Here is an 18,645-nt window from a genome sequence, read left to right as displayed (position 1 = left end):
GTAGAGATTGCTTCATTAGGAAACAGGAGATGGTCTGGAGGGAAAGATGGGCTGATGTTCTCAGAGATGTGAATAGTTTGAGCATCCAGTCTAAGACTAGTGAACTGTCTAGTGCCTCGTCAGAAATTTAAAAAAAAGTTTCATTGAAAATGTTTCAACCAGCTCTACATATACGGGTACTAAGATCTCACAGCACCTTCTGTCAAAGAGTGCAGTTTCCCCAAAACATTTCGGTTTTGACTAATGGTATCACTTCAACGAAAATTTCATCTGTACGGTCTCTCAAATCCATGATGGAATTTATCTCAGACTAGCCAATAGTTTCGTGGTTACATAGTTTTGTGGGGATGTGAGAAGCTGAGGTTCAGGTCCCTGCTCTGAAAAGGTCTTGTTTTCATTCTGCATCAGAAAGAACACAAATTTTGAAGCCTCAACATTTTTCGTGAAATGTAATCGTTGTTTTCCAGGCAGCCCTATTCTACAGCATGGGTACAGATGCTAGCTGTAAAGTTTCTGGGAAATCACTGAGACTACTCATGGATAAAGGTGCTACTCAATATAATTAAGGGTGGCAGAATTAAATTTTGTTACTAAGCAGAAGCAGAAATAAATGTAGCTACTTACTTGTATCTGAGAAATAGCCACTGCATTATCCATAATCCAACTAGTATCATCCCATTTATTTCTGATACAGAAAAAGCCCATTTCACACGATCAATATAATCAAAAAACTTATCTGGCAACGGAGGACTGAGCTCCTTGGGAGGTACCCTTTCATGAACCACGGTGATCATGACAGTCGTTAGAATTAAATTGAAAAGAGCATACACAAAGGCAATGCCTGTTTTCCACCATTCCAAAGGAAATTTGTTCTTAGATTCAGCAGGCATAGAAATCTGAATATAATCTGGATATTTCTTTGTGCCTTTTCGCAAACCATTAGGTAAACCTTTTGGTTTGCTATTGCCATTTTTGCTCTCTTCACTGACAGATAGGGTAGTTCGAGCATAACCATTTGAAGTGTCATTATTTTGACTTTCCATGTGCTCTTCAAGCTTTGCAGTCTCAATGGTATCCATTACCCCAAGACCTTTAGCCAAACCAAAGAATTATCAATTTCTGGCTGCTTTTTAAAATTCTTTACTCCTCTAAATCCGCCTTATATGTTTCCAGTTAATTTTTGTTCTCTAATGAAGTTTTCAGAAGTTGTCCATTCTGTTTTTTCCTCTGTTCAGTTGTTCTGAAACAGATCTTTGAGACAAATCCACTTTCTCTCCCCAAAAGCTGTTACCGTATCATCTGTAAAAAAACAAAACCATATTGAGACAATATGAGACAATATTTAGACAATTCACAAATGAAATACCAAAATAGCTTAGGGAAATCTGCATTCTAAGTATCAATACAGTTTGGTTCTTTTGGACATTGTGGGTACAAAGCAGACAATATTAGTCGGTATTAAAAATTCTCATTAGTTTAATCCAAATAGATGGTGTTAACTTTTAAATTAAATAACTTTGAATAACTTTGTTTTGATCTTGACTCATTACAATCAGTTTAGTGGGTGGTATCAATCTTGTCCTTTAAAAACAAAAACAAAACAGTATTCACATGGCTTCAGCAGCCAGTGACATTACACGGTTGATTTTCTTAACTGTCAACAGCAGAATTACGAGTCAAGATGTCCAGACATTCTTCATATTAAATGTAAACACTCTGAACGGAATTCCATGCTGGGCTACACCCCACAGCAACCCTACTGAATTTAACACAACTGCATGGAGATTGCATGAGGAATTAGTCTATGCAGAATTTGATTATGTCCATAAAGTTAAAGAAACTCAGAGGATAACATCCACTATTTGGGCTTGATCCTTCAAGCTAGCGAGCCTGAAGCACTAATTCGGCAAACACATAAAGCCACATGTAAGTTTAAGCATATGTGTAATCTCATTTATTGTTCTATTTTGCACTTAAAATGGTAATTCAACTTGTGTTTTTTGTACAAAAACAATACACAGTGTATCCACACCAATTTTTCAGCAGTAAATCTGCTAATTAGCTTCTGATGTGTGCACACATTTTGAGAATTTCTCAGTAGATCAGAAGCAGGCATGGATTCTGTTTTGAGGAAATACAAATGGAGTTCAATATTTACTCTTAGGTTTATGCAAGCTTTTTGACAATACAATTGTAACCTAGGCATAGGAAGCACATTTTGATACACCAGTAAAAATGATTTCTGGCTGCATTTTTTTAAATACTTCAGTAAAAATCCTACCTTTTGTGTTTTCATTGCACAAGTATGTACTTTTTATAAGGAACTTTACACAAAGAAAAAGGAATGGTTCTCACATTTATAGAACAGAAACGGCTAGTCTATCTCCAAGACTGTAGAGCTCAAACAATGGCTGAAAATTTCCTTTCTATTGATCTGAAGGTCGTATGTGATTATGCACTCATAGCTATGGCACAATTTGTATGACTCCTAATTCAGCTCAGATTAAACTATGAATAATAGTCCACGTATCTGCAGAATGTTTACCTTCAACTAACAATATGATCATATTCTCCTCCCTTTGTGACTTCTCTAGGGGCACAGGCACAGCACTGTTTGCCATTGCCTCATGTCCCTTTGTACTGAGATAGTAGCCACAGCTTGGATGGGAAGCATGCTTTCTGTATTACATCATCATGATGGAAGAGTTGCTAGTCCTTCCCACTGTTATAACACCACCACCTAGCTCTTCTATAGCACTTTACATCAGGATATCACATATGTCAGAGTTATATTTAAAGGATTTAAAGGAAACAAACTACTTTAAAAAATAATTGCAGTGTAATTAGTGAGCTCTTGAAATATGATGAAAGACTTCAAGATGTCCAGCACATTCAAGGAGTGAGGAGTTTCCAACACCTTATATGAGGTTTAAAGCCTCTTAACCTGGGAGAAACCTATGCTTCCATACCCTCCAAACTACCCCCGCAAAGTCATACCCATTTAATTTACATTGCCACCTCTTCACTCCCCAAAGAAACCAACTCTACCAGCTCATCTCCCTCCAAGAAATCCATTTAGCTAATTAATTCTGGCCACCACCTCAATCGAATCAATTAATGATGCCCCACGCCAAACCAAAACAGATGCTGGTTCCCACCACTTTGCAGCACTCCTATGCTACTGTTGCCCATGCACAGAAAGACTTTGGCTTTCCAGCCAATTGAGTCCTCTGCTCCTTTTAATTTCCTCTTAAAGGAGCAGGTGCTTAGAGGTTGCTCAGCTCCTTTCATCTTCCCTTCCTTACAAAGGCCTACCTAGTCCAAATTTTCTCTAGTTCTCAAGTGAATTTTCAAGCTGCTCAGTGTATGGATGGAACAACTGGGCATATTCATTACCTAGCTATAGGCCGCATCTCTGAGTTGATGAATGCCTCCTCAGAGATGCTGAGCATCCTTACTGACTCTTGGGATTGGGCCCTACTTAACTTTCACGACACAATCTTACAGTATTTGTAGCAAGACCCAAAATTATTTTGTACAATTTCATTACAAATCCTAAACCTGGGTTAGGCGTGTTTATTCAGTCTGAAGAATAGCATTTGTAAAGTTAGCAAAATAAAAGCATGGTTTACCTGCTATGTCAAAACAACATTTCTATTTTTCTTCCTGCTTCATTGACAGAATGGTGATTAAAAAAGTAGTAACTGAATCTCCACAGTCTAAAAATTTTATAAATACTGCAAATTTTGCAAAGCCTCTGTTTTTAAAAAGTGAACCAAATTAACTTTTCCTTCTTTTGAAAAACAGTTTCACGGGGGAACATTTAACATAAGCAGTGTTTAAGTCCCATCTCTCACCCACCACTTGATCTTCTCAGAGCTGAGACTGAGAAATGGGCAGGGCCTCCAAAACATACAGCAGAAATCCATGGGAATAAACACAAAATACATCATAAAAACCCACTCCACTTGATGCTCCCATCTAGGCCTCTCACAGTAACTACAGTACATCTAGCAAGCCTGGTGTGCTACCATTGGCTGGCTTTTCCCCAATATTCCCCTGGCAGTGTCTGAAAGCCACAGAGGAGGATTTAATGAGGGCAGCAGTAATTTCTGAGACTTTATTTTGAATTTTAAATTCTTCTGCCCTAAGAGAAGAGCGTGCTTCACAGAGCAGCTGCTCATCTGACTTTTCTCAGCTATGCCTCCTGCAGCAGATGAGAATGCATCTGCATAGCAGCTGCAAAATGGTAGTGTTAGAAGAACATTCCACCTCTCACCCCCACATCCTTCTCTGTGGGACTTGGACTGTTTTGCCTCTCTTCTTACCATAATAATGGAGGCAAGTCTATGGCCTTAAGTTAGAAGGCAAATAAACAAAAACACATAAATGCTTCTAATTTAATTTACATTAAAAAAAAGAAAGAAAATAGGAAAAAGATATAATACTGACAATTTTAGAAGTGGGTGAAGTTTAATCATGAAAGGAAAAAAATAATCTAATAATAGATTGTACTCTTAGTAGGTTTCAAGACTATTTACTTTCTCATAAATTTAATTGAATTATTAGCAATGAACATTATAATAGGTGGGGCTGATACTAAGGTTGTTCTACACGTCCTGTTATAAGATCCTGTTTTCAGATATTTAGAACTTTGCAAAACGAACCGTTTGGACCAAAATTGCTGGTTTTCTGCCTCATGCTGTTCTGGGGTGGTTTTTTTTTTTTTTTTTTTTTTTTTTTTTTTTGGGGGGGGGGGGGGGGAAGGGGGAAGAAATCTTCAGCAAAAACAAGTTAAGCCATTTCCAAGAATGAGGCAAGGGGCAAAATGTATTTTTCCATGTTAAAAAATTCTTTAGACTTTTTCTTTGAAATGCTTTAGCTCCCTGTGCTTTGGAGCAGGGACTTGAAGTTTGGCAGGGGGTGGATTTTGTGTCAAGGGATATGCCTTCACCATGAAAATCCACCCAAGATTGGCCAAGAAATAAGGCTTTGAAAAGACTCTCATGTGCGCAGTAGAGACTTCTTTAATTTTAACAGCTAAAATCTCCAGAGAATCATTCCTCAAGAAACAAGCATGCTTCAGCCTCCCATAACCCCGACATTTGACTGGACTGGGCATTGGGGTGGGGAGGGGGGTCAGAAAGACTTTATTTGTAATTACTGCTTCCAGCTGCTCTGGGTCAGACACTGGAACTGAGAGCATGAAGCCTGTCTCTTTTATGACCCTCCTGCTGGCACCCAGAAAACATGGAGAAGGAAGCCATCTGATTTGAAAACAAAGGAGATAAAAGCTGAATTGAGAGTGGAGGAGGGAAAAGAGTAGCTTGGGACAAGGAGTTTGGGGAGACTGGGGAAATAGGAAGCCAGTGAGTGAAATGGGTTGGGAGAGGGAGAAGTAAATAAGGCCTGGAACAACACATTGAACAATGGAGGAGAAAAGAAAATATTGAATAGCAGGTCCTTAAGTGAGCACCATCTTTCCTGTGCTCTACAGGAGGCAGGGTCCTGTAGAAAAAATATGTGATCATGAAATTAAGCACTGTATCATAATGCATAAAACACAAGAGGGCCAAATTAATACTGCACAGGCAAGCTTAATTCTTGACTTTTCTCATTTTTGAATGCTTGACTTTGCAACTTTAATAATGTTCTTTCAATGTGGCTGTGTGTAGAATGGTATTCAGATTAGCACAGTAATAGGCTATTTGTGATATCCACAGACCCCTAACAACAACTAACCTCTTGTGGATGTCCTCTCTAAAAACCTCACAAGAACACCCTAAATATAACATACTTGAGCAGGTCCTTCCTGAACAAACTATCATCATAACACAGAAACTATTCCTACAGAATTACTCAACTTTTTTTTTTTTTTTTTTTTTTTTTTTTAAAAAGCAAGTATCCTGAACCAAGGGACACTTTCATCTGTTAACTTTTTATCAAGTTAAGACCCAATCTTGCACACATAGTAGTCGTCAATGGAGTCTTAGCATTGATTTCAAAGGGAGCAGGATCAAGCCTTTAGTGAGAAAGCCTTAAAACTATAATGGAATTGCATATTCCAGGAGTATTATTATGATCTGATTTGGTATGTTGTTTTTGAAATCAGTTTGTTTTAAAAATCAAAATCTAGTTTTAATAAAGATTTTATTGGTCCAAGTTGTTCCACGATTTGTACGCTCCCAATATTATGTGAAAAATTCTGTGCTCCTATAGAAATGTTAAAGATTTATTTATGCCATTCGTATGTACTGGATTGACTCACAGGATACCTTTTTTAGCAGTTTAGAAATAACACACAGTGTTAAATTTCCTATAGCATGTATCCACAGACCAGCAATGGAAAGCAAATTGTTTAACAAACTGATATTAACACAACTCCACCAAGAATAAAGCCTATCCATGGAAGAAGCAGTCTCTAATTAAACAAAATGAACAATAGAAAACAGACATTGTTTGACAGCTTGGATGTTTGCTATTAACTGTTTCTGGATTCATCTGCTGTAAGTGGCAGCTGTGGGAAAATGAAAGAAAGAGTATATAATATATATTAATTATTTTCTATTAAAAAACAGCTATAGGCCAGATTGTACCTCTCCCTTATACAGATGTGAGGAGGAGAGAAGTATGCAACCGTTACACTACTAGAATACTACAGAGCACTATTTTAAACTGAAGCATTTTATTAAAACTTGTTGGAATCCAAAACACACATCAGCTTACCCGAGCCCTACTGCTGGAGAGCTTTGCAGGTGCACCCAACTCTTTTGACCACATCCTGCTTTCCTGACCTTTCCCTCTTGAACCTCTTTAGCACGGTTCCAAACCTTAAAAGGGATAGGACACTGGAAGATATAACTCTGGCATTCCACCCAGTTCTTACATCAAAAAAGTTACACTTAAATTACATATATGTTAGTGTGTGACAGCTACACTCAAAGCATTATTGCCCCTCAGTGGAGTCTCTGTAAGAGTCAGGCAACTCAGGGACGTACTTAGACTACATACTCCTCAGAGGTACACAGTGTCCCAACAAAGGCAGAGGGGGCATGGTCTTGCTTCATCCCCCAAGCTCCTGAATCAGCCTGCAGTGCAAGAACAGTGTGGTGGCAGAGTAGGTCAGAATGTGATGCATTCTGTAATAGGATACAGTAGCAGCACAATGCACTGAGAAGCTAAGGGAGGAATCTATTACTGTGGGTGGTGCCTAAATGGCACGACTGAGCCATTTATAGGACACAATATTATACTAATAGGAAAATGCACTAGATTGCCTGTAATAGGGTGGCATCCTCTTTAAGGGCTGGAAAGTCTGGGGTTAGCCAACACTGATTACTGAAGTGGCAGAGAGTGCAGCAAGTGTGGAAAGGCTCCTCCAGGGAAGACACTGAAGGGAGGGGAGCTGTCCTAGCGAGTAACCTGCTAAGCCAGGAGGAAGATTGACATCAGGTGAGTTTGGAAGTCAAAGCCTGAAGGCTGAGATCCAGCCAGGTAAAGAACTAAGAGTCGGTGAACCAAGACCTTGCTCCAGGAAGAAAGACTGGGGACTCCCTACTAAGGGGAGAGAGAGACACTGAACTGGGAATGGGTCTGAAGGGCCAATGTGTGTAAAGATTAAATAAATGAGATCCCAGAAGGGAAGAGTATTAATTACCATTAGGATGGTGATGTGGAGTAATTGAGCAGCCATGAGGGGAAACAGCATGACCTCTAACCATGAAGTGGTGCTCAGTTGGAGGCCAACCCTGTTACATGGCCCTATAGTAGAGCTGGTTAGGACAAAACTATGATTTGTCAAAAATGAACCTTTTATCAGGAAAGATTTCTCAGGTTGAGGATAGAGTTTCTAGTCATGACCACAGAACAAGACCCATTCCAGAAAAGCTACTGGTAATCGAGCAGAGCAGGGACTAGAACATGGTCCCCACATCTCAGGTGAGAGCTCCCACCACTGGTTTATTGACTATTCTCTTGCTGGATCCCTCCCTCCACCCTAAAAGTGTCAAAAGGTCTCAGGTTCATCCCAGTGCAGAATTTGAAAATTTTCATGGGATGGTAAAATAATTTCCTGTCTAAACACTACCTAATAAGTTTCTACATCTGTGAACCTATAAAAATAAATGTTTCTCCACATTCCAACCCATATATTTTAAAGTGAATCTGGTGTTGGGAAAGCTGCCATGTGAACAACCATGTTTATTTACAGAACAGGTACTGCACAAACATCAGCAAGGTAAGCTTCTCCTATAGTGCCCCACTAGGGTGACCAGACATCCCGATATTAGGGGTTTTGTCTTATATACACAACTGTACCCTCTTTCTCCTCCTCTCCCTAGAAAAAAAAGTTCCCTGATTTTTCAACTTGCTATCTGGTCACCCTATGCCCCACTAACTCACCTGTGTTTTACAGAAACAATTGAAGACCTTTGCTTCTCTCCTGGGGCTGCAAACTGGTTTTATAATACACTTTTATGTATCTTAGCTACTTATATGGCCACCCCCCCACCCCAATCACTGTCATATCTAAGCACCTCACAATCTTTAATGTGTTGATCCTGACAATACTCCTGGGAGAAAGGGACGTGCTATTATTCCCATTCTACAGACAGGGAACTGAAGTACAGAGAAATTGTGATCTGCACAAGCTCATCCAGTGTGTGGCAAAGGAAGGTTTTGAACCTGAGTACGGGTCATCAGGAGTCCCAGATTAGCATTCTAACCACTAGCCTGTCCTACTCCTTTTGAACATCACCACACAGCAATCATAATGACATGGACGCATATCCAATGCAATAGATTAAGAAAACAACTCACTTCATATAGGATGAACAGCTATCTGAAGCCAATTACTTGAAGACACCTTTGACCTGGGATATATTCAAACCAATAACTCTGGGAGTAAAGGTATTCACATCCATCATCAAGCTTCTGAGTCATCCTATTTCTAGTTTTGCATATTCGTTTGATGCATGGGTTAAGAAACAAAAATAAATTAAGTATTTGTAGCAGTCTGATAAAGAAGGTTACAATTATGCCTCAAGGTCAGAATCACTTACTGGTTTCCCCTATTGAATAATCTGTGACTCAGGTACTCACTGAATGTTCTAATCATTAAATATATTTACTCTGGCTCAGTTTTGCTTTCACATTTCTTTGATCAGTGGGTAGAACTGCAAACATGCCAAAGAGAAACACCATGCAGGATATGCTCCCTTCATCTTGAAGCTCTACTGTGACTAGAACAATGATATTATCTTCCTTTTTGCATGTCAAAATGAGACTATTACTGTTGTCAAAATATAAAGCTGATGCCTAGATGCTGTACTGTGGATTATAAAAATATTAGAGATAGACAGAAAAAGATCTTGCATAACTTCTGAGTAAATAAAGTCCAAACCGTGACTCTATGCTATTGAAACATTGCTTTAAAGCAGCTCACCTTGAACTTGTGGTTAGTATATTTTTATGGAAGCAAGGTGAATGGGCACAGAACTCAATACTCTGTGAGTGGTGGTGGTGTCTGTGTGATATGTGATGTAAACATCACGTGTCCTTTTATTCTACTGTAACAATTAACACTGTGGGCCAAATTTATTTCTATCGTAAGAAAGCACAAGCATTTCTGTCAGTGGTAAATTCAGTCCGCTGTGTTCAAGAATTTGATTTTCACCTAGGCTTTGATTAGACATGAACTAGATTTGTAGGTATGATTAGAAATTGGGGGACTTCTATGCTTAGCTAAATGTGTAATCATGATTTTGTTCTTGGAGGTGGGGGGGAACGAAAATCATTCACTACAGTGTTACTTTGATAATATACAACCTACACTTAGTCTTAATTTTCTAAATATGCACAAAGCCACTTTAATCCAAAAATACAACAGCAACATTAAAAAATCTTCTCCACAACTAAGAGTAACTGTCTGGCTCCACTTTCTGCCACCAGAATTTAAATGTAACACCAAATTATGTTAATGGAACATTATACTAATGCAACATTCATAAATTAAACCATTCATTTTTCTGTTTCCCATAATTTAATCCTCATATTCTGTATATATTTTAGGGAACACTTTCTGCAAACAAACCTACTTAGCAAGAAGATTCACACTCTTTCCAGTCATTGTACATGAAAGAACATATCCTCCTGAACTCAACATACTGGAGAAAAAGCAAAAAAGGATAAAATATGTTGTAGAACTATTAAAAAGAGACTAACTCCACAGATAAAGTTCATAGTTTCACTGAAATATGTATTCCTACATGGATATCATATGTACATAATACATGCACACACAAATGGAATAATGATTTACATAGCTGAATTTCTTAAAATGAGGCAAAACCCTTGTCTGTTTAATGTATATACTTCCTTAGAAAAACTTGTTCCAACCTACATAAAACTCCATTTTAGCCACCTCCAACTTCATCATGCACACACACTCAAAATGTTTTGGCAGCAATGATTGTTATGAAAAGCATAAAAGTATAAATATAAAACTGTGTACAAATCACAACAGAAAATAATCACATGTAAACATTTCCTATGAAATTAGGATTGATCAACTGTAAAATACTATGAAACCAAAGGAATTCTCATTTCTACCAATGCTTGCTTTGAAAACTGGCAAGATGATAAGTAGCACTTAAATACTGTAAATTACTAAGTTGCTTTATTACTTTACCTTCAATGATATCTGCATTGACAATATAATGAAGTACAGTGTAACAATGAATTTATATCTAAACAAAGATAGGGTATTTAAAAATATAATTAAGGGTCTAATCCTACAAACACTACCAGACACAGATTACTGCCATGAGTATCCCATTTTAAATAAATAGTCATGGTGATAATCACTGAGGGTCTGATCCAAAGTCCACTAAAATCAACATAAAGATGTCCATTCACTTTAATGAGCTTTGGATCAGATTCTAGGCCCCTACATTTGCACAGCTATATTTATTAAATAAATATTTTATTATATCAAATATTTTGGGTGAAGATTTTTTCAATACGTATTGCATTTTATTTTGTTTTTGATTCATTAATCTAAATATTGACAGAAAAAAACGTATTAATTGATGTGTATTGGTCATGCAACTACAGGGTGGTTAACATCTCATTTGGAAGAGTTTCTGCCCTTTCTCTTTCTGATTTATTTTAATAAAGATTACAGGGTTTGAAACTAAGCCCAAACATTTTAGAGTATACAAAAACTACTTTATACACTGGAGACAGGGTTGTCATCTATAGAGAAAGGCTTTCAATAGACATGGAAGCAGGAAACCTGAAAGAGAGCCAGTACATTAGACTAGTTTCCTTCTGAGTTTTACCACTTTCTTATGAATTGACACCTGCTCTATACTTCAGGCCTTGAGAGCAGCCAGCTTTTGTTGACGTGGGCTGAAAACCAGTACTTGCTCCACCTCCCTGACCTTGTGGCACTTTTCCCCAAGCTGCCTAGGACCCATCCACGATTTACATCCAAACTGAGGAACAAGACAACCACAGACCTCTCGTTATGAGCAACTGGCTGCTGTGTCTTTCATGCACAGAAAGGCTAACTTCTATTTTGTGTACCAATGGAACTGTGTGAAACAACGGGTTTTGGCTCATCTTACCAACTTGAAACGCAGGCCAATGCTGTAAGATCTTAATGAATCTGGCTAGTTACCATTTTGAATTGAAACGAAGAAAAACTAGGCCATCTCATATGGCATCTACCCCAAACCAGGTAAAAGTTGGTGGTTTTGTTTGAGTTTTGATTGCCGTTTTTGGGTTCATTAATTATTCATTAATTAATGAATTATTAATGAATAATTAATTAGAACCACAAAACTCAGAGTGAAACTCGGGGGGTACAAACCCACAAGAATTAAAAACAGAAACAAGAAAGGTCTGTACAAATTTCTGTGATCCAAAATTGCCAACTTTCAGAGTTCAAGTCCTTAGTCTTATTGTAAACCCTAGAGCAGTAATGGGGTGAATAGAACCTCTGGAAAGTGCTGTAATTAGTCTAAAAAATAGCAATAAAGCACATATCACAGAGAAGGGAGGAGACACTGAAGTAGGGTCATCACCCTTGACATCTATCCTGTTGGAAGTGGGAGATAAAAATCTCATGTCATGGAGGTTAGTGGTGATTCAGCAGCATTGTGTCACAATTGCACGAGAGATGCAAGGGAATTTTCTTACCCAAATTCAATTTGTAGTTTTTATGTCTGTAGGATGTGGGACAGACCAAGGGTATAGAATGCTTGGAGGATACAATTCGGTACCATATATACACACATTACCTGATGGAATTGTGTTTTTACCATGACAGGGGACAACTATATTTTTAACCAAGTCCCCGGATACATTTGATTTTACAGTACATATAGACCAGTGGTTCTCAATCTTTTTACCATTATGGGCCACATATGCAGCTCCTTATGTGTTATGTGGGCTGCATCCACACAATATACATACTACCTGTATGCCGCTGAGGATATCACATGGGCTGCAGTGCTGAATGGGCCGTGGGTTGAGAACCATGATATAGACCCAATTAGGACTGGGTAATGAAATAAAAGTAGGTAGCAACTTTGACTGAAGGAAACAGTCTTTGACTGAGGAAAATATGCTTATGATGGAGGAAGATGGCAGAGTCCTCCAAAGCAATTAGCCCCATCTTCTGCCCACACTATCCCTTTTCATACTCCCTCCCTTCTGTTTAACTGTGTACAAAAGTACATTGATTAAACAATATACCATATTTCTAACAGTTTAAAATCCCTCTTCCTTTTAAAAAAATGATGTTTTGGTGGTGTTTCTTACTATGGAGAGCAGAGATTTTGAGCAGAAGATTTGTAAAATAGCAGAAGCAACAGACCTCAACACATAAAACTATAGCGCTGTTAAATTTATTACACCTAGACTCTGAGGCCATTTAAGATATTCACCTCTATCTGCCTCTTTTTGGAAAGCAGCTAGTGAAAGAAATTAAAAACAAAAACAAGGCACTGTCTTGGGTAAACTATTACTTTTCAAAATGAGAGACTAGCCATCTGAATGGCATATACCTACAATGATTACTTCTCTGTAACAGTAGGGAAAAATGCATAGTTTTGTCCTTCAAAAATCCATATTTTCTTTTCAGGGAGACTGCCAAATTAGGGTACAAACTGAATCTACATGGTCACATTTTTCCTGCCACAAATGCTGTATAATCCCACTGTAACCATGGGCAAAGAATCCTGTAGACTTACAGTGGTTTACAGTGTGATGAGAATATCTATAAATAGCACATCAAAATCTGTCCTCCCCAAATACATTATAACAAGGACTGAGAACATAAAAGAACTTTTCCATATATCTCAAATAAAAAAAAAAAAAAAAAAAAAAAAAAAAAAGGAGGTGGGGATGGAAAAAATGGAGGCACAGTGCGTTTGAAAATTCGTTTGGAGCAGAATTAGAGCAAAGCTAAGCACAACTGAAAAACTTCACCCAGACAGGTGAAGCAACTTACTCAAGGTGATACAGCAGGTTAACGGCAGAGCCATGATTAGAACCTAGGTGTCTTGACTCCCAGGACAATATTCTATCTACTGTATAGACAAACAAAACCAAAAATAGAACTTTTTTGAACTTACACATAAACAACCCTCTCTTGTTCACCTTGTATGGGTTCTCTAACCAACAAGCACTGTTCCCAGAGCTGTACACACTCTTGATGACATCACTAAGGATGACAGATCCCAATTTTTTTTTAAATGTATACAAAATGCAGCAGAAACCCTCTCTGTTATTTATGGTGATTTTGTACATCTATATAAATAAATACCAGCATAAACAACAGTGAGTGTCTGCTGTATTAGAAACAAAGGAAAAAGATAAATAGAAAAAGGACATAATTGTCAGTAAAAGGGATTGTTCTATTATGCTTCTAAAAGCATGTAGAGTAAAAAAAGAAAAGCAGCACAGACACTATTTAAGTAAAGCAGTTGACAGGGTAGTTCAAGGTGGTATATTAAAAAGGGCACCGTCAGATTGTTTAGGCACAAATTGTACATTTTTGTATCGTGTCAGTAAAGGTAGCACTTGCATCTGTTGTTTTACCTTGATCTCAGATGCAGATTACACTAAAAAACCAAAATGTCCTTACTAAATAAAGGCAATTGCTTCTGCCATGATCATGTATATCACGAAATAGAAGTTACTGCTGCACAGAAAGTAGGCTGATATCATGCATGGATAAAATGAAAATTGTAAGGATGATTTTTCACCTCTAACCCTCCATTTTGTAACACTGGGAAAAAGTCTTTAATGTTTCCAAAATGTGAAGGTTAGCTGTCAGAAAAAAGCAGTTTTCCTAAAAATGTGAAGGAAATTGAAAAATATTTCAGTTGAAGATATTTTAAAATGACTTTTGAAAATTGTGATGTTTATACCATTTTTTGTTGTTGTCAGGCTAACGATTTAGGCCTCGAACTTACATTGTGAGGGCACACAGGGGTCTGCCCACAAAAAACAGATTGCAGGATCAATCTATTGCCTTATTTAGTAAATAATCTTCAACATAACCTTGTATACAGGATTATTTTCAAGCAATAAATAAAATTGTAGTATTTTTGGCAGCATGTTTTTCTCTCCAGTCCCCGTCAACGAAGCCACTCAAGTAGTTAAAAATGTAGATATGAAAATTCTAAGACAATCTATGAACTGTAAGGGTATTGCAATATTTATCGTTGTTTCCTTAATTGATCATTTCCATACTTTTTATTCCATAGGTCCTATTAATAGGAACGTTTCTGGTATGTATTTTTTGCAGGGTGTCTATTACAGTAGCAACTATATCTAATTTAATAATTTTTTTGTCTGGAAATATGTGGCACCTATATTAAGTATATTGCTTTCGATTTATTTATAGATATCAAACCAAAAAGCAGCCAACACATACTTATTCCCTAAATACATTATATTTTGTACGTTACAAGATTGTTTCTTTACAAACAGTTGCATTTAGTCACATACTGAAATAAATAATGGTGCCTGCAAATTACTCCAGAAGTGTCAAATGGATCAGCAAAGTACAGCTCAGAAACAGCCATTTTTTTCTTATGTGTTATGGCCATCCAATATCTTGACAGATGAAAGGAAACACCGACGAAGTCAGTCAGTCAATGGTGCTTGGCAATAGTGTGGGAGAACAGCCCAGTGTGCGAGCAGCAGATTTTCCCACAGCGGCTACAGGTGAACTCACCAGATGGAGACTGGCGCACACTCTGTTTCCTGGCTCGCCTACGGGCTTTAGCCTGGGCTCTATGATGACTCTCTGTAATGACTGTACCAGCCTTGACCAGGCTTCTCCAGACTGAGCGGTTGTGGGCAGGGCTCTCCCAGTTATCAGTGGGAATGCTGAATTTCTTGAGACCCTGCTGAACCTTGTCACTGTATCGGAGCTTTGCTCTTCCTCTGCATCAGAAATGTAGGGCTATAAGGGATCTTGAGAAGTCATCCAGTCCAGTCTTCTGCACTGAGGCAGGACCAAATAAACCTAGATGATCCCTGACTGGTGTTTTGTCCAACCTGTGTTTAAAAATCTCTAGTGATGGGGATTCCACAGCCTCCCTGGGATTCCTATTCCAGAGCTTAACTTCCCTTATAGTTAGAAATTATTTTCTAATATCAAACCTAAATCTCCCTTGATGCAGGTGAAGCCCATTACTTCTTGTCCTACCTTCTGTGGCCATGGAAAACAATTGATCACCATCCTCTTTATAACAGCACTTAACATATTTGAAGACTTATCAGTTTATTCTGATTCTCTCACTCTGTAGGGCCCTGATCCTACAAACATTTAAGCATGTGCATAACTTTATTCTTATGAGTAGTTCTACTGACTTTAACAAGGCTTCTCATGCACATGAAGTTAAGCATGTGTGTAAGTGTTTGCAGGATTGGGACATAAGTGGATATATGTATAATATGCACATTCACCTAAATCATCAATCACCTAAGTTCTGTTCGTGCTGTACATTGATAATAAAAGATTAACTCCATTCTCTACAGAAGCCCTTCAAGGGCATAGTTCAGCTGAGGTGTCAGAAGTAAAGCAAGACTGTACTCCAACACTGTAGGAAGTTTTATACTCAAACCTTGACATATTAGCAGGATTAAAAAAATGTGTCTCCTTGAAAGGCTTACTGTTCTACTCAAGAAAAATACTACCTAATTTAACAATAATAAGGATGATATATTTATGTCATTTTAGCCTCAGGAAATTTAGCTGTCTTGAGCCCATAATGCTTATTCTAGGATAAATATACTTCTTACCTGAACTTTCTCCTCTCTTTAAATAAGCAGATCCTCAGAACTATCCAGTGACTCTTCAGTCCACTTGCAACTCTGGAAGCAATTCTGGGCCTGTCAGTCAGTAAGACAGGCTAAATCCTTCCCTTTGAATACCATTCCAGAGAAGAAGAGGAAAGATTGTTTAGTGGTTAGGACACTAGCTTAGGTACTGAGAGGACTGTAGTTTAAGTTCCAGCTACACCACAGACTTCCTGTGTGACTTTGGCCAAGTCATAGTCTCCCAGGGCTTTAGTTTCCCATCTGTACAGTAGCACTCTCTTATCTTATGAGGGGCCGAGGTACCCAGATGTTACAGTAATGGGGGCCACAAATACCTAAGCTGAGATAGATTCCAGCTAGAAATTATTCACTTCAGCTTTGGAATGTATTGCATCATTATCAGCTAATTTTCTAGTACCAGATAATTTAATGAGAAATTGTGCTACTGCAGTGACAATGCTCCCTAACTGAGTTCAACATTGTTCTTGGGTGGGTCAGATTTGTGGACTTGCTGATCTGAAGAAAAAAATTTTAGGTGAACAAAGAATTTTATTTTCTATTCTTCATCATAAGAAAGTCCACAGATTTTCACTGGGATTTTTATGAGATGTGTAGAACTGGGGATGGAAAAACTGAAATAAATTTGATAAAAATATAGTTTAAAAAAAATTCCTGAGGCATATAATATCCTTCACCCAAAACTATTTGCTCAGGACTTACAGTATTTTGTGATAATATATACCAAGGATCACCTTGTCACTGAACATATAATATTTCTCTCTTGAATCACATTTATTCTATTGTATTGACTTTTCTCCTCTTTCCATATTTCCTTGAGGAATGAATACGCCCAGAAGGATTGGTTAATTCTGTAGTATCATTATACTATTCCTGGTATTAGCAAGTGGATAGGAGAAAACTTTCAGTTTCTTAGCCTTGTCTAGTGGAGCCTCAAAAAGATTATCTTTCCTTAATAGCTGCTTTTTCCCCCCACTTTCATAGTCATATGTGCCTGCATGAGAAGACATTGACTAGTCAGGAATGTAGTGCATCAGGTGAAGGTGTCAGAAATAAAGAAGCCCAGAGATCTCTAAGTTTGCCCCTAGGCCTTGTGTTTTCTTGATTTTACATGACAGGGATACAGATGAGGTCACTTTTCCATATCAGAATAGCTCTTGCAAAACAAGTTGGAGCTGCTGAAGGCATTTTGGCTTTATTGGGGATTCCCATTCTGACTTAATTACATCAATTCTTAAGCATAATGACATACAACCTATAGCATAGAGCCCGGAGGGAAATATTTTTGCATGATTTCTCTGCCTTCCTTTCTTCCTCTTCCTGTTTCTAGCTCTTGAATGGTTCATCGGGGAAGAGACAGGGTCAAGAGCAGCTTCTGCCCTTCTGAACAGTTTAAAAATATTCCTAGGGTAATAGCCAGTCTTGTTTAGAGAGTGTAAAGCATCCCAATGTCTTCATGATTTTGGTCTTTTCCTTGTGTGACTTTGCTTGTTTGCCTCTTCTATATTCTGGAAATGAGGGAGAAAGCAGAAGAGAAAAGAAGGGCTCCTCCAGTTTTTGCTGGGCTTCCCTTTCTTTGATAAGGCCTTGTGCAAAATCTGACCATTTATGAAATCCTCCTATTCAGAGTCAGAAAAGGATGCAAAGAGTTTTTTGCAGACCTCCCTGGCAAGCAGAAATTGTTTCTGTAGGTCTTCTTGCAAGCAATTACTTCCAGCTCAGAGAAAGGAGATGAGACAGCTCTGATGTATCAGTTGGAGAGTCAGAAGTTTTGCAGAATCTGAGCCTCAGATTTTGTTTTCTCCTGAGGGAAGTGTACTTCTTCAAGGTCCTTGATGAGCAGCTTTTTTGAGGGAGGCTTAAGTCTTAGGTATTCCTGCTAAGGGTTATTCAGATGAAGGTGTTTTAACCAAAGAAGGACCCCAGGTGAGAAATTTGAAGGTCCTGGTGCCATAATGGATGCTACAGGAGGGTAGAGATTGCTCATAAAGAGAACTTCCCCAATTTGAGACTTGAGCCTGAAGCTGTGATCCCATCTGCAGGAAACTGTTGAAACAGGTTGGCCTACTCTTGCCCTAGAGGAAGCCAGGCCACTGGGAGACAGGGCTCCTGAATCCATGGTGATGCTTTACTTCTAAGAAAGGATGAGTAGCAAACTTGGGTACTGTGCAACCTGTGCTAAGGTCAGCAATACTGTCTGCTGAGGCGAGCTCAGGCAGTTTTGGCTTCACCTCTAAATTTATGCTAGTGGGCCATGTACTACTAATTCATAGACTCCCCTTTCTG

General features: G+C 38.3%; 1 protein-coding gene across 6 annotated transcripts in view; it reads right to left on the bottom strand.

The window, feature by feature from the left end:
* SGMS2 (sphingomyelin synthase 2) overlaps positions 1–18,645 on the bottom strand; it is a 67,833-nt gene that overhangs the window by 9,577 nt on the left and 39,611 nt on the right. For all 6 annotated transcript variants that reach the window (XM_067568231.1, XM_067568228.1, XM_067568230.1 and 3 more), the window contains one exon: positions 625–1,299. In XM_067568231.1, coding sequence (XP_067424332.1) covers positions 625–1,079 — 455 coding nt within the window. In that variant the 5' untranslated portion in view covers positions 1,080–1,299. The remainder of the gene's footprint in view (positions 1–624; positions 1,300–18,645) is intronic.

The sequence above is a fragment of the Emydura macquarii genome, unplaced genomic scaffold, assembly GCF_026122565.2.
Source record: "Emydura macquarii macquarii isolate MOO-44397 ecotype Brisbane River unplaced genomic scaffold, CSIRO-AGI_Emac_v2 contig_2863, whole genome shotgun sequence".
In the NCBI taxonomy this organism is placed as follows: Eukaryota; Metazoa; Chordata; order Testudines; family Chelidae; genus Emydura; species Emydura macquarii.
Note: the sequence above shows the minus strand (reverse complement) of the source record. Positions and strands in the feature narration are given on the sequence as shown.